A 21,126-nucleotide genomic window follows, 5' to 3' on the forward strand; every position below is an offset into this window, starting at 1 on the left:
CTATACCATTCAGCAATTTCTCCAAATCTTTTGCAGAGTCAGATAAAATAATATCATCGGTAAATCTCAGAGTTTTGATTTCCTCTGCTTGGATTGTGATTCTTTTTCCCAATTCTTCTTTCATTTCCTTCAAACGCCTGTTCTGTGTAAACATTGTTAAGAGGACGGACCAAACTGCAACCTTGCCTCACTCTTTTTTGGATTCTGCCTCTTTTTCAAGGCCCTCAATTCTTATCACGAAGCCCCTGATTCTTATCACAAATCCCTCGATTCTCATCACTGCAGACGCATTTTTGCACAGATTGTAGATAATTCTCCTTTCACGATATCTGATCCCGAACACCTTCAGAATCTCAAATAGCTTGGTCCAATCAGCATTATAGAATACCTTTACTAGATCTACGAATGTCATATATGTGGGATCGTCTTTCTTAATTCAGTCCTCTAAGATCAGACGTAAAGTCAGGATTGCTTCATGTGTTCCAATATTTCTTCTGAAGCCAAACTGATTTTCTCCCAATTCAGTTTCAATTAGTCTTTCCATTCTTCTGTAAATAATACATGTTGAAATTTTGCAGGCATGAGATACTAAACTAATGGTGCGATAGTTTTCACACCTGTCAGCACCGGCTTTCTTGGGAATAGGTATAACAACATTCTGCTGAAAATCAGATGGGACTACTCCTGTCTCATACATCTTACACACTAAATGGAATAACCTCGCCATGCTGGTTTCTCGTAAGGCAGCCAGTAACTCTGAGGATATGTCATCAATTCCAGGTGCCTTATTTCACCTTAAGTCAATCAAAGCTCTGTCGAATTCTGACCTCAAAATTGGGTCTCTCATGTCAACAGCATCAACAGCCTCTTCTTGTTCCAGAACCCTATCATCTACTTCTTTACCTTGATACAACTGCTGGATATGTTCCTGCCATCTTTTTGCCTTGTCTTCTTTCCCTAGAAGTGGTTTTCCATCTGAGCTCTTATTATTCGTACACCTAGTTTTCCTTCTTTGAAGTTCCCGTAAGTAACATCTACCTTTCCTAGGACCATAAAACCTTCAACACCCTTGCACTTCTATTTCAGCCATTCTTCCTTAGCTGTCCGGCACTTTCTATCTACTTCATTCTTTATTCACCTGTATTCTTTTCTGCCCTCCTAATTTTTAAATACTTGTACTTTCGTCGCTCATCGATCAGGTCTAGTATCTTCTGAGTTATCCATTGATTCTTAGTCAATCTTTCCTCTCTTCCTAACTTTTCTTCAGAAGTGTTACTGACATTCTTCATGACTGTCCATTCTTCCTCTACATGTTTCCTTCAGCCTTTTCATTTAGTCCTTGTACAACATGATCTTGAAACAATCCCTCACACTCTTTCCTTTCAGCTTGTCTACATTCCATCTCCTTGCATTCCTTTCTTCTATTTCTTCAACTTCAAATGGCATTTCATAAGTAACACGTTGTGGTTAGAGTCCATGTCTGCTCCTGGGAAATTCTTGCACTCAACACCCGGTTTCTGAATCTCTGCGTAATCATAATAAAGCCTATTTGATACCTTCCAGTTTCTCCAGGTATACAGTCATCGTTTGTGGTGTTTGAACCAAGTGTTAGCAAGGACTAAATTATGATCGGTGCAGAATTCAACCGGCCGATTTCCTATTTCATTCCTTTGTCCCAATCTGAATTCTCCTACCGTATTATCTTCTCTCCCTTGGTCTACCACTACATTCCAGTCTCCCACCACAATTAGACTATCGCCACCTTTTAAATATTGTATTAAATCCTCTAACTCTTCATATGTTATTTGGATTTCTTCATATTTCACTGAAATAGTAGGCAGACCTGCACTATTTTGGTGGGCTTTGGCTTGGTGTCTACCTTGACAACAATCCTTCCACTATGCTGGTCACAGTAGCTTACCTGCTGCCCTATTTTCTTATTCATTATTTAACCAACTCCTGCATTTTCCCCGTTTGATTTTGTGTTGATAATTCTGTAGTCACCTGAGCAAAAATTCTGCTCTTCCTGCCAATGTCCTCCACTTAGACCAACTGCATCTAACTTTATCCATTTCCCCTTTCAGATTCTGCAACCTACCACAACGATACAAACTCCTAACATTCCACGCTCTGACTCACCGAATGTCGGTATCCATCTTCCTGATAATTGCCCCCTCTCGTGTAATCCCCACCTGGAGATCTGAATGGGGGACTGTTTTAGCTCTGGAATATGTTATCTGGGAGGAAGCTATCATCAGTACATCATTCATACAAAGAGAGCTGCATGTCCTCGGGAGTTAGTTACAGTTGTAGTTCCCGTTGCTTTCAACCATATAGCAGTCACAGTTATGCTATGTTAAGTATTATTACAAGACCCTATCAGTCAATCATCTAGACTGTTGCCCTTGCAACTTCCGGAAGTCTGTTACCACCCTTTCGGTGAACAATTCGTTAGTCTGATCTCTCGACAGATACCCATCCAATAGGATTGTACCTACGGTTCTGCTACCTGCTTCATTGGGACACACAAACCTCCCCACCGCAGCAAGGTCACCTGGTTCACGGGGGTGGTTCAACTTGATAACAGGACTAAAGGAATAACTGACCTAATAACTAACGGAGCAATACAATACATTTTGGTTTATGCTGACCATTGACACCCACCTCTCAATCTCTTAAAATCTGTTGATGAGCAATCAAGAATTAATTTGAAAATGTGGAGAACACCAAATGATATGCAGACCCTGTGCAAATGTGGTATGGAATGGAAAACCAAATATGGGGCAGTGTTCTTCTCCATGGCCATTCTTAAGCACATACTCAGACCTTGTCCAAGATGACAAAAGGCAAAAGAAAAGCAAGTTTGCAAATTTACATGACTGTTGATCATAACCACAGGGCCTCTAGTTGTATGTGTAATCCAAATAAGAGACATATGAATCTTCATTTCAAAAATCCCACATGCATTGGCAAGATCTGAAGTGCAGCCACTTAGGTGAGAAGTGATGATACCACCTGGCTAGCACATCAACAAAACGGTGCTAAAGATTGTCAGATACTACACACCAACAATGTGATTTGCAAATGAAATGTCCTTCCTGATACTAAATTATAATTAGACAAAAATAATATTTTTACAAAATATTCTTGTATTGAAGACCAAAATTTAAAAATAAGGACATCTGGTTAATCTACTGTTAGATACTTTTTCACATGTATTTTTCTTGTTGGTGTTTGTACAATCCATTATCTTTCCACACCATATTAATTTTCCCCAACATCTAATGTACATATCGGCACTGTTGCTACATCCCTCAACAGAGTCAGCAGTAAGACAGGATTGCCAATGTAAGTTAACTGTCTATTACTGATTGCTTTACCACAAAAAATAATATCTAGCTGAAAAGAGTGTCACCAAAATGAAAACAAAGGTCTTCAGCTTAGCAGTAACATTGCAAAATTTTAAGAAAATGATACGATTTTCCAATTACAACTGTAATTTATTTTTATATAAGGTAAACTTAAATATGACATCAGGATAAATAGACTTACTTTATAGCTTCCTTGCGCAACTTGTACGAGTTGCCTGGATGCAGTAGTTTTGCCATGATGCGAGTGAGGCTGTGACACTGCCATCGCCTTGCCAGCAGTTCGGGCAGCAACAGCAACACCCGCTCCAGCACATGCAGCACACATTCTAGTTCCTCACGATGAGCTTTGTGAACTAAAATTTAAAAAAATTGAGTACTTACTTTATTTTGGCAATAACATAAATTAACAATTTAAAAATTAAGACATATACCGTTAAGAGTCCACATTTGATATGAAACAGTGAAGATTTACAGCCTACTTGCTAGGAACAGTAACTTACATTTCAATTATAAGAATCTTCACCAAAATATCCAGTAACTTTGCATTGCAAAATGAAATGTTTATGGTTGTAATATGAGATTTATTATTAGGAAGATGCTAGCAGACCCCGAGGTATATATATAAAGAAAAAAAAAAAAAAAAAATCAAAAATAGCATTCATATTGAAGGAAATCTAATGAATCTTCCATCTTAACAGAAGTAGAGCTTTCCAATTAGCACATATAAATCAGAAAACCAAATTGCTATTAGTAAGCAGCATTGTTTTCCACAACTCAGCTAGTTTCTCCAAACAACAGCAAAATGGAGCAAGTTAATACCTGCACTCTTCTCAGGCAGATGTCAGCAAATACATGGCCACATTTCTCAATTCCATGTACTCTTTCATCTGCTTTGGATTATGTGTGAACATTAATTCATTAAAAATAAATATACAAGCACTGCCAGGAGCAATGTACATTGTGATGGTTACTCAAAATGGTCTGTGGCAAAACAAGGAGTTCGACAAAGTATGTATTGCTCTATCATCTCAGGTAATTAAAATTGTTATTAATGAAATCATGAAGAGAGTAAAACAGCATAATGGAAATCATGATTTCATAGTATTTGCATTTGTAGATGTGATAGTCTGGGGTATAGAAAGCAGATACAGGAGAAGTTAAATGTGAGTAAAAATCAGCTTCAACACTTTGGACTACAAACAAGTCACGCTTACACAGTAGTGTTTACAGTAAATACACAAAGAGCACAAATGAATATCATGCTGGAAGGAGTAAAACTGAAAATGAAATGGCATATGCCTTTTAGTGCCGAGAGTGTCCGGACATGTTCGGCTCGCCAGGTGCAGGTCTTTAGATTTGACGCCCGTAGGCGTCCTGTGCGTCGTGATGAGGATGAAATGATGATGAAAACGACACACACACAACCAGTCCCCATGCCAGCCAAATTAACCAATGAAGGTTAAAATTCCCCACCCTGCCAGAAATCGAACCCGGGACCCCTGAGACCAAAGGCCAGCACGCTAACCATTTAGCCATGGAGCCGGACAGTAAAGCTGGAAGAAGATTCACTCTCAATAACATGGTGGTATAACTCACGGTTACCAAGGAACTTATTTCATCATGTCCAAAACCTTCTAAAGAACAGTGAAACCCTTGAAAATCAAGCAACTACTACAAGCTACAGATATTCTGTAGTCCACAGAACAAAGTGAGATATAGTCTGTAATTTTAAAATTCAAGTCAAACCAGCTGCTCTGAGATGAACAATGAGCATGAAGCTGACCAATCAGAAAAGACATAGAATAATGCAAAATCTATCTGAATATGAATTTATTAGTCAAAATTTGCCACTGTCTTTTTTGTATAACATCTTCATTGAATATAAAACACAATTAACAGCAATACAAAAGATAAATACTGCAACATTAACACTAAAAATATAAACAAATATAAAATTATGTCATATTCAATAAACTAACAGAACAAAATAAAAAAGAAATACTCTCAACTGATCCACAGGATTTCAAATTGGTGGTAGTGGTGGTTTGAAATTTCTCTACTATTTTCAGAAATATAGAATTTTTTAAAATGAAAGAAGTTGAAAATTTATTGACTTTGAGCCTGCTTGATAGTATAATGAAAGCAGAATATTTAAAATAAAAAATCATTAGTTTGTGTAAGAGACTGAAAACCAAAGAGGTAATCTAGTTTATCTATATATATTTCTCCAATAAGTATTTTTTGACACAAGTGAGATAGCAGAATTCATAAATCAGTGAAGATCAAATGTATTTAACAAAATGAACTCTTACATAGAAAAGTGGTGATTGTGGTGGTGGTGATTATTGTTTTTTATAGGAAGAACAAACAAGCAACCATCCTCTATTAGCACTAATCAGAGGGGAAAAATGGAAGAGGTCCAACACTTCGAAACATGAAGGAACCATCGAAGAAAAACCAGGGCCAAGAACAGAGTGAACATTCATGACTCCCTGGGCCTCAGGAACCTAATACCACCAGAGTTCGAAAATAAGAGTTGACCAAGGGAGATCAGATAGGAGTGAGGAGCTGGCACAGTGAGTGGGAGCAATGCCAAGACAAAGCTATGGACCCCATAGTCGCCAACCAACGCTCCCAAGATAAGAGCCCTTGGGGAACATGAACTGGGACACATGGTAGGATAAACACAGTGACAGGTCAGTATGGGAAGCAGGAGCAACAGAAAGACGAAAGTAGGACAAACACGAAAACATAAATGTACAAGGATAATCTCCACATATTCATACACTGCTATTTTAACATATACTACGTGATCAAAAGTATCCGGACACCTGTCTGAAATTGCACTTAGACTTTATCCGTGTCACATTTCCTATTAATGGGCATAAGTAAGGAGTGGGTCCTCCCTTCACCTGTATGACGGCTTTAACTCTGCTGGGAACACTTTCAATGAGCTGTCTGAATGTCTGTGGAGGAATGGCAGTGCATTCTTCCTCAAGAGCCAAAACCAGAGAAGATAGTGATGTTGGACACTGAAGTGTGGAGCGAAGTTGAGGTTCTAACTCTTCCCAATGGGTTCAGGTCAGGACTCTGAGCAGGCCAATCCATTTCAGGAATGTTATTGTCCACAAACCACTGCCTCACAGATGCAACTTTATAACAAGGTACATCGTCATGCTGATACAATTGATCATCGTCTCCGAACTGGTCCTCTACTGTATGCAGTACACGTGGTTTAAAATGTGTTCACATCCACCCACATTTAGAGTTTCTTTAGCACATTAAGGGGACCACACCGTAACCACGAAAAACACCCCCATACATTAACACCACCTCCTCCATCCTTTACTGTCAGCACTATACACGATTGCAGGTAACGTTCTCCAGGCATTCACCACACCCAAACGAGTGTCGCTTGACAATGACTACAGAAATGTTCGACTTATGAGCAGAAGCTCAACCACTGTACCCCATTCTAACTCCCGACACACAGTCATTGTGCTGGCTGGACTGCTGGTAGCACTGTAGAACTCATGAGCAATTCCTTCCAATGATTTCTTGCGGATTTTACAACCACCCTCCGCAATGCTCAAACATCCCTGTCTGTCATTAAATGAGGTCTGCCTGGTCTTGGTTTAGCTGCAATCATTCCTTCACATTTCCACTCCACAGTCACATCAACAGTCAACTTGGGCATCTTTAGAAGGGTTGTGATGTCCGTGATGGATTTGCTACTCAGGTGACATCCAATGACTAGTGCATGTTCTAAGTCACTGAGCTCTCTCGACAGACTCACTCTGCTGTAACTGCTTCTCTACTGACATCACAATACTCCCTGCCTCCTTTCATACTGGCAGGTCCGCTTCTCGTGACGTAAGATTCAATTCCACATTACATAGGGATGTCCAGATCCTTTTGATCAGGTAGTGTCGATGGGGTCTCTTCTCATCAATCCCAGTTTTCTTACATCATTTTTCTCAGTCCTTCAACGGGCACATTTCTACTTCCCAGCTTCATCAGGAGGGCAGACATCATCACTAATTGAGGGGTGATCTTCACGTTTGGTGTGGAAAGTGTAGTATAAGAAGAAAGCCAGATAAATACAAGGAAAAAATAGATAAAGAACACAGGTGGTCAAAGATTAGGAACACAGGATGAACACACAAGAAAAATGTAGAATAGCTGATGTATTTGAGCATCTTCAAATGCCACCAGACTGAACCAGGATCCAAACAGTCAACTTGGGCTCAGGAAGCTAGAGCTCTAACCATCTGAAACACTAAGCCTGGGACATGACTTTCAGTCATCTCTTCAAATTTCATAATTAGGAGAAGACACTTTGTTACTGGTGCGCTAAGTAATATACATGCTGACGTACAGTACCAAAATCTATAAAACTACAGCATTTGGAGCGAGATATTTTCACATATCTTAAGTTTGAAAAACAAGACATTTAGCTAAAATATCCTAAGATATATGAGGTATCAAAAAGCAGGGTGAAATATGGGTGCATAGATCATGGCAGGAGATATATGAGAAAGCAGAACCAATTTAAAGTTTATTACGGAAAAGAAGGTAGAGTTTCATGGGACATTTGATGAGGATGGATGACAACAGGTTAACAAAGAAGATATGGAATGCGACATGCTTAACAGAAAATAAATGGATGAAGGAAATTATGGAGGATTGGAAGGCCATTGGTATATAGATAAATATCCACTAATGACTGTGCAGGATAGATCAGTTTACAAAAAGCTTGTTGAAAGTCACAAATGGACCGAGACTAAAATCAAGTTCCAAATCACAGAAGCAGAGAGAAATAGGAGGAGTGAAAGAATGAAGAGGTATTGGAAGAACAAAGATGCGCTGAAGAAGTTACTTGAGACCTATGGGTCGAAAAAATAAAATAATAATACTGTCCATGAAATACAAGAGTAGGTGCAATGTTTTTGTAACCCTTAAGCTGGAAAATGGTGTTACTCCATGTCAACCTTACTTCCTGTGATTAGTTGCATTTTACTACTATTTGTAATTGCTGATCCTTGTACTCTAAGAGTAGTTTCAAACAGTCTAAAGTCTTATTTAAAATTTCACATATTACCCGAATTATCTATATTATTACAACAGTTTTGTAAAAATTACCATGTCAATGTTTAACATCGATGTCACTGAGTGACTTGTTAATGTATCTTATGTTTAATCTTTGAAAAATAATTACTCATCCATAACCATGTTAAACAAGATTATCTATGATATGTAACTAAGCCTCGACATATGAACTTGAATACATTAGTAATTCCCGCGTTTATATATATATATATATATTTTTTTTTTTTTTTTTCAGAGCCTGAAATCCTTTTCACACTCCACGGATTTCTACCTCTAGGCAGAATCTAGGATGCTTAGACATTCGCTGTATTTTGGTTTATAACTTCTGTTGTGTGTGGCCAACTACACAGTTTGAAGGTTTTTCTTTAATTGCATGCATCTCAGTCATGATATGACTAGTCTTCTAGTCGTACCTTAGCAAGGTTAGGTTCACCTTTTGTGCTGCCCTGTTGTTACACTTATCACTACCTGCAAATTACGTTTTATGTTGAACTGAGAAATTAGTATTTATTGTGGTTACGGTTTATTCTAACCACGGTACATGCCCCTTGGGCATCCCAGAGGATGTTACATTTACCATACTAGGACACATCACTCTCATGGTAGCTGTCCAGCATAACTTATAAGTCATGGGGTATATAATACCAATATAGTTGGTCCGTTATTGGACGTTATAAATTTTCCAGAAAACTCATTCCTGGCTGCCAGCATTTTCTCTAAGCAGCTTACGTAGTGACCTCCTCGGTATGCACTAGCCATGCATCTTGGTAGGCATGCTATTTACCAACAGATGAACCCAACTTTGCACACTGGGGTGAAACGCTGGCAGCCAGGAATGAGTTAGCTGGAAAATTTATAATGTCCAATAACGGACCAACTATATTCGTATTATAAATTTACTCATTCGGGACAAATATTTTAGGTTCCCTATGGGAACCAACATCTGTATCACATGGGGTATAGGGTGCATAATACGTAAGGGATGGCACAAAATCACTGCCATTTTGAAAACTGGCAAGCCAAAAGACTTACCTCAAATCTACAGGCCTATAGCACTTTTGAGCTGCTGTTATAAACTTATGGAAAGACTGACTTATAATAGTATTAGCGCTATCATTACACAGATCATTCCTGTGTTGCATATGTATGTGTGGGAGCAGCGCTTGAAAAACCGTTACTCCTCCATTGGCTCAAATCCAAATGGTTGCCAGTCCATGCTGGAGTTGAAACAAGGCATTGGACTTCATTAAAGTAAGTTCCAAATTTCAAATTCATAGGTGTATAGACAGAAATGAATATAAATATTTCCAAATACTGAATGCAACTTGGTAGACTCTGATGATGTTCTTTTAAGAATGAAACATGTCATTCTTTGTTTAATAGTGTGTATTTTTATTCCTTGTTTTCTTTTACAAGTATGTTATAGAATATGATTTATATTTGACTTGTGTGTTCGACAAACTGAAAAGCTTACATGTTATATTTAACTGAATCGACACTGAAAAGTGTGGCTTTCTTCTTAACAAATAAGAAGAGTGGGTATACAGGGGTACAAGTGAGGGTATGAATGACAGAGTGTTGTTACTTTTAATATATATATATAGCCACTGTCGGTAGCCCTGAAAATGGTTTTCCGTGGGTTCCCATTTTCACACCAGGCAAATGCTGGGGCTGTACCTTAATTAAGGCCATGGCCGCTTCCTTCCAAATCCTAGCCCTTTCCTGTCCCATCGTCGCCATAAGTGGGTGCGACGTAAAGCAACTAGCAAAAAAAATATATATATATAGAGCTTAAATTAAGATTGTTATTATTCTATGAGTACAGTGTTTGGAGTGTAAATATCGACATTTAAAATCGTCTATACATCTAAATATTCAGTAGAGTTTATGTAAACATATATAGGTGTGGATGGAGGCACTTCATGTATATGAGCCTGCACTTTGTCCATCTACCACCCCTGGATTGAACATGTATAACTGAATAATAACAATAATAATAATTGTAACTGCTTCTACAGTGGTTACACAAAACAAAGCACTAAACACAGTACAGGGGGGAAGGTAAGAGCAACTACACAATATCAGAAACCACTACACACTCAGAGAAACATTAGCTGAAATTACGCGGATCTCCACCGACAAAAACATACGTAAATATCAGTAGGGCCAACTAGTGGACAATAAACCAGGAAAGTGGAAGCAGGCAGGATCTACCGAGGTCATGGACATGGCTTAGATTGCAGATTCCGAAATAAATCAACCGTGATCCTTAAATTTTAAAATTGTTATTTACCAAAGGATTTTACAAATACATTCCGAACAAAATCCGCCAACTTGCAACTTACGAACTATGTTCTCTGTGATACACAGAACTTAGAGGTTCTTTGATAATATCTTCGTACAAGTTCAAAATTTCAAACCAACTATACATCTAATTACAAATCCAGTTGTACAAGGCAATTTACAGTGAAGTAAACGTACTCTCCAAAACTCTAGCATACATCAAGTGACACTGAACTACCAGAAGCAAACCCCAAGGTAAATATATTAAACTACAATCTACATATTTAGTGAAACAAGAAATGGGAATGCCTCGAAAACAAACAGGCAAGCCCAGCTGAAAAGCTAAGACGTAATAATTAATTTGACGAATCTAGGTTAGGCTAGGGCAGACTCCTATACGAAATAGCAACCGAACATTACAGAAATTTTAGCTAGAACGGAATTCAAGAGTGCTTACCCGAAGGTGCCCCATCCTGGAAGCGAGGCGTCGCACACGACGTAAAACTTCAGACAGACCAAGACAGACTAAGGCAGACCAGGCCAAGACAAGACAGACCGAATTATCACGAACGCTGCCTCACTCTCTATATATAGGTAAACCCTGGCTGTGGAGTAGCCAATCAGAATGCACGAGTCCGCCTATGCCCACCTAGGTTCACCAATCACAATTCCTACTACAGTCGCGAACTTTAACTAAGCTTCTTGAATACGCACGTTCGCGAATCTGCCATTTCCAGAACAGTTAGAAAATGCCTTCTAGAACACATAACCAACAAAAGGCTACACATCCTGTTCAAAAATTCATGTAACATTCCTGGATACTTCCAGTAAGTACAGAACTGAAATCTACTATTTACAAATACCATATGTTACAAATATTACACAGTACAGGTTAGGTCATTACAAATAAAACATACTACCACACTTTACAAATAAAGTCTTCAATAAACATTTTCCACTTCCACTACATTGTTCACCTGTGATAATAATAATAATAATAATAATAATAATAATAATCAGACCGGGCGAGTTGGCCATGCGGTTAGGAGCGTGCAGCTGTGAGCTCGCATCCAGGAGATAGTGGGTTCGAACCCCACTGTCGGCAGCCCTGAATATGGTTTTCCGTGGTTTCCCATTTTCACACGAGGCAAATGCTGGGGCTGCACCTTAATTAAGGCCATGACCGCTTCTTTCCCATTCCTAGGCCTTTCCTGTCCCATCGTCGCCATAAGACCTGTCTGTGTCTGTGCAACGTAAACCAATAGAAAAAAAAAATGTTTTAATAAAAAGAATAACAACAACAACAACAACAAACAGTTGTCAGACTGAATTGTACCTGTTGCGACCTAGTACTTGTACTTACGTTATACATAGAGTCTGGCTTTCAGCTCCAGCTAATACTTTAGTTGTATATTTTGATCTTTGAGCTGCATACAAGTCAGGAGAGAGGGATAATTATACAAACTAATTCATATTTCAGCACATCTCTAGCATCCTCAGTAACAGACTTTTTCGTGTCATCTTAGAAACAAAGCTGAACAATGGCCTCCCACTCTCTTCAATCTGTTCATCTCCAAAATACCACAAACAATTTTTAATGCTGATGGCATAGCTTCAGCTGCAAAACACAACAAGTCTTAAAGAAACATGAACAATCTGACAACCTGACAATTTAGATCATACTTTCAACTAAAACCGAGGTATGCTATTTTCATTTTAAGAGCTGAATGGCTAACAGTGCAATTATTTACATACTATTTGAAGACTCAATTTTGAGGAACAAGTACGTTTCCAAATTATCTGGGAGTAACTTTGGATCACACACTTCATTCAACCATCTTGAAAACACAACTGCCAAAATCAGAAGCTGCAATAGCACATTATGAAAGCTTTGTGGGACCTCATGGAAAGCTTCTGCAGCTATTTTGAGATCCTCTGCTGTGGAACTGATCTACTCTGTAGCCAAATACTGCAACATGGATTGATCCTCATAAGAAGCTGATTAACATCCAGCTTAATTATACCACGAGATTAATCACTGGCCTAATCAAACCCACACTGGTCCACTGGCTTCCAAAACCAAACCCCATTGCACAACAGCTCCAAAGGGCCATGGCCTACCAAGCGACCTCTGTTCAGCCCAAAGGCTTGCAGATTACAAGGTGCCGTGTGGTCGGCACGACAAATCCTCTTGGCCGTTATTATGACTTTATAGACCGGGGTCACTTTCTGACTGTCAGATAGGTTCTCAATTGTAATCACGTAGGCTGGGTGGACCTCAAACCGGCCCTCAGATCCAGGTAAAAATCCCTGACGTGGCCGCAATTCGAACCCATAGCCTCCAGGTAAGAGGGAGGCACTCTACCCCTACACCGCTGGGCTGGACCACTGGCTTCCAGTAATATCATGCCACCGTACCTACTAAAGCAAGTTGTTCTCATTCAAGATTACAAGAAAATAATGGCAAATCTGAACTTGCCAATTCATGATGATATTCCCGACCTCCAAAGGAACAGACAAATCCAGACAACTGCCATTCAATCATGCGCACAGTCCACTAGAGAGCCATTCTGACATGAATACTCCACGGAAAGCTAGTAGCTTTATGTCGCACAGACACAGATAGATCCCATGGCGATGATATGATAGGAAAGGCCTACAAGTTGGAAGGAAGCTGCCGTGGTCTTAAGTAAGGTACAGCCCCAGCATTTGCCTGGCGTGAAAATGGGAAACCATGGAAAACCATCTTCAGGGCTGCCGACAGTGGGATTTGAACCCACTATCTCCCGGATGCAAGCTCACAGCTGCACGCTCCTAACTGTACGGCCAACTCGCCTGGTACCGTACTCCATGGAAAGAGGAGGCGGCCTCCAGAGTCAGCCCTCAACACAAATTGTTCCTAGAAGAGAATAGATCTGTTCCTGGGTTGATCTCCCAAGAAGACTGCACTGAATAGGATCTGCACCAATCGGAGCGAATCTATGTTGAATCCCTCTTTAAGTGGGATAAAACATCGTTCCCCCAGTGTGACTGTAGTGCTCTTTCTCAATCTAGTCAGTGTAGAGCTCGAGCATATGAAGGAGAAGCTTCAGACTTTCTACTTGCAACACCATCCGCCATTCAGTACGTAAGAGTCCCCAAGGATTACCAGTTCACCTGTATGGTAAGAAACCTCCTTCAGAATAGATGATGTTTTGTTGAATTTCGGGCAAAAAGAAGTAGGTAGAGACCCCAGATGAATGGGTTACCGCAACAAAGAGTCCTTGCACCATCCCTTTTCAAAGGTCTTTTCAACATTTATACCAATGACCACCTTGTACCTGAAGGAACGGAAAGCTTCCTCTACGCAGATGAAAATGCAATTATCCCCCAAGGTAGCCAATTTGAGACTGTTGAGCACAAGCTGTCCAATGTCCCAAAAGAACTCACTACCTACTGCAAGGAAAATATGTTGAAACCAAATTCTTGCAAGACCCAAGTCTGTGGCTTTCATCCTAAGAACAGAGAGGCTGCTAGATCACTCTGGATTACTTAGGAAGGAGTCAACCTGAAACACTATGCAACTTCATAGTACTTGGCAGTGAGCCTAGATCAGAAGTGCTCAGCTCGGCACCCACTGAGGCTAGCCCAGTGTGGCCAGGCTGGCCTGACGTAAATGTGGGCAGCTTAAATAGCAAGCATACATCACAGTGAAGCAAGAGAGCAAACACACTTTGCAGGAAAGTGAAGCAGTGACGTTCGATTGTGATTATGAAGTTCTCATCCACAACTCAGCAAAATGTTGACTGGTGTACAGTTTCATTTTAAGACACTATAATCAAAAGAAAACTGACCTTTTCAAGATATTCCGGTTTGATTTATACTGTGCTAGTCAATTTTCTTTTCATACATTTATACAGTCAAAGAAAACTGACATGTTATCAGTTTTGTGTTACATTTTACAAAGATATGGGGTGTAAGCATACAAGCTACGATTTACAATTCTTTGGATGGGAACAACAGTATTTCCATTTTAAAAATGTAAAATTGCTGTTATTCATTCAGTAAAACGTAATACATTTACATAATTCAAGTAATAGTTCAATAGTTCAATGAATTTCTGAAAATAGTATTTAAAACTTATCAGGCATCTGATGATAATAGCAAGCGTCAAAATGGCAAGGAAGTCTCATCACGAGAGAGGACATAGATATTTACTATCCTAGATTGAAGTAAAACAATGTAAATGCATCTACCAAATAGATATACAGTAGGTCTTCGAATAAATGCCCTAACTGATGCTATTCCCATCACGAGTGAGGACATAGATATTTACTATCCTAGATTGAAGTAAAACAATGTAAATGCACCTAGCAAATAGATATACAGTAGGTCTTCAAATAAATGCCCTAACTGATGCTATTCCCAGTAAGCTTGATTGGATAGTTGGTGAATTTATCAGATCATTTTAAACCCAAGTAACCAAAAGCTACAGCTTATCCACCTGAACTCCATATTATATTAGAAATGTTTCTAAACTACCTCTTAAAATATAACAGTGAAAATTGTAATTCATTACGTACAGTACAGAAATATTTGAGGTTTCAGGCCTAACTCTTTATCGTCGAAATACTGCAATGAACATAAATAATTCTTATAGTCTAAATTGAAAATGGCATGGATTTCTGACGTCTTTCTTTCATAATTCTCTACCTTGATTTCAAACTCAGGTATTGCCTCAGTGATAGTGACTGGAAGAACGTCTCCTAACCTTCACGGTCTGTGGCGTAACCACGTCGTCACTGTAGCTGAATAGCATACGCCCATCGCCTGAATTCCGTATTATATTACAAATGTTTCTAAATCACCTCTTGCCGGACTGAGTGGCTCAAGACGGTTGAGGCACCGGCCTTCTGACCCCAACTTGGCAGGTTCGATCCTGGCTCAATTCAGTGGTATTTGAAGGTGCTCAAATACGTCAGCCTCGTGTCCGTAGATTTACTGGCACGTAAACGAACTCCTGCGGGACAAAATCCCGGCGCCTCGGCGTCTCCGAAAACCGTAAAAAGTAGTTAGTGGGGCGTAAAACAAATAACATTAAAAATTAAATCACCTCTTAAAATACAACAGTGAAAATTGTAATTCATTACGTGCAGTACAAAATTTATTTGAGGTTGTAGGCCTAATTCTTTATCATCGAAATACATCAAGTACAATGAACATATATATAACATACTGTATTTCTTACAGTGCTGTGCACCCATGGGATGAAATGCCCAGCATGAGCACCTCCGGTCTAAATCGTGCTCTCACCTTTAAGTAGCACTGCTCCAACATAAAGCAAAAAGTGTAGCTCGAAATGATGTTGTGGAGAAACTGAAAGGCACTAAATAGGAAGCACAGCCAAGTACAATGAGGATATCTACACTCGCACTGCACTATTCTTTTTTTCTTACAATTTGCTTTACATCTGTGGAGTATTATAAACAATAAATTTCATTTTTGTTCCGTACTGAAGTGCAATTATACGAAATAAATTGACAAGAGGGTCCACCATTTCAATACAATATATCAAGTAAATAATATTACATAAGTTTTGGGACTAGTTTGAGCCACTTAGTGGCCATCTTCAGCCAAAATAAAAAACAGATTATGTGATAACTAAAACATATGTATATAAGATAATGACAATGTTGCAGAAATAATTATTACATTAAAATACATACGAGGTGTGTTCAAAAAAAGACCGAACTGTGGCTAGAAAAACTTTATTATGTAGCTTACATCATTTCACAGACTGTCCCCTTCAAAATAGTCCCCTGCACTATCAACAGCATGTTGCCAACGTTTCTTCCACTTTTGGAATGCTTCCTGGAATGCACTTTCTTTGATGGCGCGAAGTTGCCTCGTCGCATTCTCCTTGATCTCTTCAATGTCTTGGAAACGATGTCCTTTCAAGGTGGTTTTCAATTTGGGGAATAAGAAAAAGTCTGCTGGAGCCAAGTCGGGAGAATAGGGTGGATGGGGCACAACAGGAATTTGGTGTTTTGCCAGAAACTGCGGACCAAGAGAGAGGCATGTGCTGGCGCATTGTCATGGTGCAACATCCAGGATTTGTTTTCCCACAGTTCAGGCCACTTCCTGCGCACAGCATCTCTCAAATGCGTTAAAACATTCTCGTGATGGACAATGCCTTTCCAATCAAAAAACACAATCAGCATCACCTTGATGTTTGAACGACTCATTCGTGCTTTTTTCGGTCGAGGAGAACCTTTCCCCACCCACTGTGATGATTGCCTTTTGGTTTCGACATCGTAACCGTACACCCACATCTCATCTCCAGTGTTTCCACAAACGTTCTCCCAACTTTGAAGCAGAACTTCATGCACACGCGTTGTTCCTCAAGCTTTTTCATTATAGAATTCGACGAACATGTGACACACGCAATCACTTCAGAGGCTCTAACTCAACTGATAATGCAGGCAATGAAATGCGGAAAGTAGCGGTCTGTTGTCAGAAGTTGCCGCTAGGCGCCGCCACAGTCACAACTCGCTCAATGTTGCGGTTTGCGCGCAATTTACAAAGTTCAGTCTTTTTTTGAACACACCTCGTATAAAACAAAAATTATGGTTGTGATCGCCTTTAAGTTGGGTTAGGACCTCAGGCAATGAAGTAAATCTGGAAGTGATAGCCAAAATTGTCTGTGTCTGTTAGGTCATCAGCCCAGAGGCTGGTTGGATCCTCAAATAGCATCACCAAAGGCTATGCAGTTACAGGGAAACCACAAAAACCAATGGCAGTACCAAAATGAGGCGTACTAGGCAAGATGAGAAGTGAGTTAGTTTGCCATTGCTTTCCTCACTGGGCCAGACAGTGCTATTGTAGCACAACTAACCCTATGAGCAACACCTTTCGTCACACTCAGACACACTGGTTGTGCTCTGAATGTCATTAATCAGCACCACCCATACCCCAGCAGCTTCCATATTGTCACAGACATGGATGAGACTGGGACTTCAGTGGAAGCTACACTTTGCTCTGGCCTGTGCCAAGAGATGGACTCAAAAGTACTGTATCCATCAAGAAATGATAGCAGGCAGAGCCAAAATTAGGAATGAATAAACAAACAGAAAGGAAAATAAAAATGAGGGGTTTATTTGTTTTTGTTTTTCAATTATGAGACTCACCTCTAAAGTGAAATATACAGTACATGTAATGTCAGATGTAGAACAAAACATTGACATGCTTGAGGCAAGTGTGCAAAATGTACTTCAGGCTTGCCTGCCCCAAGATGCTCTGCAACAAGCAAAGCAGCTTAGCTTGAGCATCAGCAAAACAAGAGTGCATGCCTACTGAGCGCACTAGTCATAGAAAACCAAAATCTGGGTTTCCCTAAGCCTGACAGGTTGTCTGGGACCCGTTCGGACTGCCGTACTTGACAAGAGTGAACGTGAAGTTTGCTATCAATGCAACGTAAATCTGTTGTTATATGTTAGTGTATAGCTACATATTGCGTCGAGTACAGCTCCGTTGTAGTTAGAGGTGCAACCAGCAGGAAAATGAACAAATCAACTATAAAGGAAATCAAAGAAAAAATAAAAAGCAGTGAATTTATTCTAGCAATAAAACATGGCTCAAGTCTAGCATGGGAAACATTTTCATGTGTTTATGAATAGGTATCAAATAAGCCAGTAAGTTACTCGCAATGCAATTTTTGTATAAAGCTACTCAGCACCCATTCAGGAACCTCAAGTATGTTGCGACATGTCTGCAAATTTGACCCAAATTTGCCACTGTCTAAAAATATTTTGAAACAGGACAAGGACTTGGGAATGACAAGTGCATAGAAATGTGCACCAAAGACTTCAGACCATTTTACAACTATTGAGGGTGAAGAATTTTTAATTTTTGGGCAAACACTGATATAAATGGGCAGAAAGTATGGCTCGGAGGATATTAAAAATGCTATACACTTTCAAGTCACAGTTGCTAAGAAAGAACGAACCTTCGCAGACAAAGTACGCAGTAAAATGCTTCCTGATATAGTGCATGCTATTCAATGTGATATCTGTGTGAGTACCACTGACCTGTGTACAGAAAATTACAAGGGTGTGCACTATATGTCTGTCACAATGCACTATACAATATCAATACAGACTGGTCTCTTAATAAGTATGTATTCATGTGTTCGGCTTCCCTGACTGTCCAAAAACTGGTGAAAATATTTGCAGTGAATTAGAAGAGCGTTTGAAAGGACTTGGAGTTTCTCATGAAGATATTTGCAAAATTACATTTGTAACAGACCAGGGAAGCAATATTGCTAAGGCCCTCAGCATATACAAGCATCTTCCATGCATGGCTCGTATTATTAATACGGCCTTGAAACATGTAAGTGCACCCTTTTTGAAAGAAAGTGTTCCTAATGTGTTAGCTGTTATACATTCGGTGAAATCTGTGGTTTCGTACTTTAAGAGAAGAGGCCTATGTGTGAGGTTACAATCATCTTTGAAACTGTATGTTACAACATGCTGCAATCAGTTCTTTCCCAGATAGGTGCTGTGAGAACTACTTTAGAGAAGGAGGGTGCCTCTGATAAAATGCTTGGTTATGATCAGGACACTACTGGCCTGCTTATAACATTTCTTAAGCCATTTAAGGAAGCCACAATTGATCTTGAGCATGATGAAGAGCTGACTTTGCATCCGCTCCTTCCGTGGTTTTTGCCTTACGTTATGGGACGCATGACAAAAAATGCGCACAAAAGGGCTCAGCAATATACAAGGGATGGTTTATATACCACAGATTCAGCGACAGTGTTTTACAAGTATTTTAATTGCCGAATTGGGTGGGGGAAAAAACTTAGCATTGTGAAACATATGTACCAGGAAAGCCTATGTCCTGGCCCATATCAGTCAAAAGAAACGTTATTCCAGCATAAAATATCCGCCCGACGTGCGAACATTTAAATAAAGGAATGTTCCAGCATGTGCCAGACTTCACGAGTGCACTAGGCGAAGTCAAGTAACGTCACCTGTCGCTCGAAGCTCACCTCCCCTAGAAATATTTCTCGAAAAGAACTTTCTTTTCGCAAGCTTTTCAACGCCTTAACCAATTTCAATGGGACAAACACCGAATTGTAGCGGACGGCATAAAAGTTAATCCCTGTGAATTTCGAATTAATCCATCCCATGGTTGCTGAGTTATAATAATTTAAAGTCTAAGAAAATTATACACTCACGGTCACATGGCCAAGAGAAACCACCCCTCCCAGCGCCGGCATATATATGTCAAGGGTAACAAGCAGAGCAGCGCAGTACAAGGACGAGTACACAGATGTGTGTGAGTGAGACAGAGGAGAGACCGACCCTCGTACAGTATGTCCGCGCAGTCATGGTGAAAGTACTTGCCGTCGCATTTCCGGAACACAAAGTTATATCACCGACAAAATTATAAAAGACGTCGCACTGTATTTAGTACATCGCATCGCGACTACAGTCTAATTCTAAAGACATTTGAGAATATAATACGAGTGAACTTATTGAAGTGCAAATACCAAATATTTAACGTTCACAAAATATATATCATTACGTGTAGACTTAGTTTACTTCACATGATATTGAACTTCTACAGAAACTAATGTGTAGAATTACCAGAACTCATTTCTTTTCGAGTATTGAACTGTATTTCTTTATTCACGCCATATTAGTATACGACTTACAGTGGTAATCTGGGTGAATACTAAGAACTTTTTCTGAGGTAACATGACGTTATAATAACAAGATAATCAGAAAATAATCCTTAGTGACTTAATGACCGTGTTCAAAGACTGTGATTATAGACTATGATTTGCCTTTTCAAGTGTGAACTGTGTAATTATGGACGTTTCAGTAACGACTTTAAATAGTATTTCATACAGGAAGGACTGTGATTATTCATTTAACGTCTTAAAATTCAATTACGCCATAAACTGTGTTCAACAGTAAATGACAGTGTCAGTGATAACTACTCGCACTAAGTGAATTTTTCATGTGCGAAAAATCACCTTAACGAGCTGCAATTCTACACGATCCAGTTCCAGCTATCATCACCTCATCGGGGGACGTCAACATGGTGTGTTAAGGGAACATCGCCGACCCTGATTCTCCACGGAACATTCCAGATGTCCATCCTTCAACATTTGTAGCAACATTTCTTTCATTAAGTGAGTAGTAACAAACTGACTAAAATTTTCTCATTAATTTTGAACAGTGGAAACTTCAGTGCCGTGTGTGAACAAATATTTCAGAGTTCTCATAGTTTCTCAGAAGTGATTAATTTAATTTTCAAATTTAATTTTCATATCTCATAGAAAGACTTTAGGCTTTTCAAGTGTGCTATACATCAA

At 39.4% G+C, this 21,126-nt stretch overlaps 1 protein-coding gene across 2 annotated transcripts in view; it reads right to left on the minus strand.

The window, feature by feature from the left end:
- LOC136858315 (probable Rho GTPase-activating protein CG5521) overlaps nucleotides 1-21,126 on the minus strand; it is a 709,838-nt gene that overhangs the window by 572,984 nt on the left and 115,728 nt on the right. For both annotated transcript variants that reach the window (XM_067137762.2, XM_067137761.2), the window contains one exon: nucleotides 3,553-3,724. In XM_067137762.2, coding sequence (XP_066993863.2) covers nucleotides 3,553-3,724 — 172 coding nt within the window. The remainder of the gene's footprint in view (nucleotides 1-3,552; nucleotides 3,725-21,126) is intronic.

Source organism: Anabrus simplex, chromosome 1, assembly GCF_040414725.1.
Source record: "Anabrus simplex isolate iqAnaSimp1 chromosome 1, ASM4041472v1, whole genome shotgun sequence".
Lineage (NCBI taxonomy): Eukaryota > Metazoa > Arthropoda > Insecta > Orthoptera > Tettigoniidae > Anabrus > Anabrus simplex.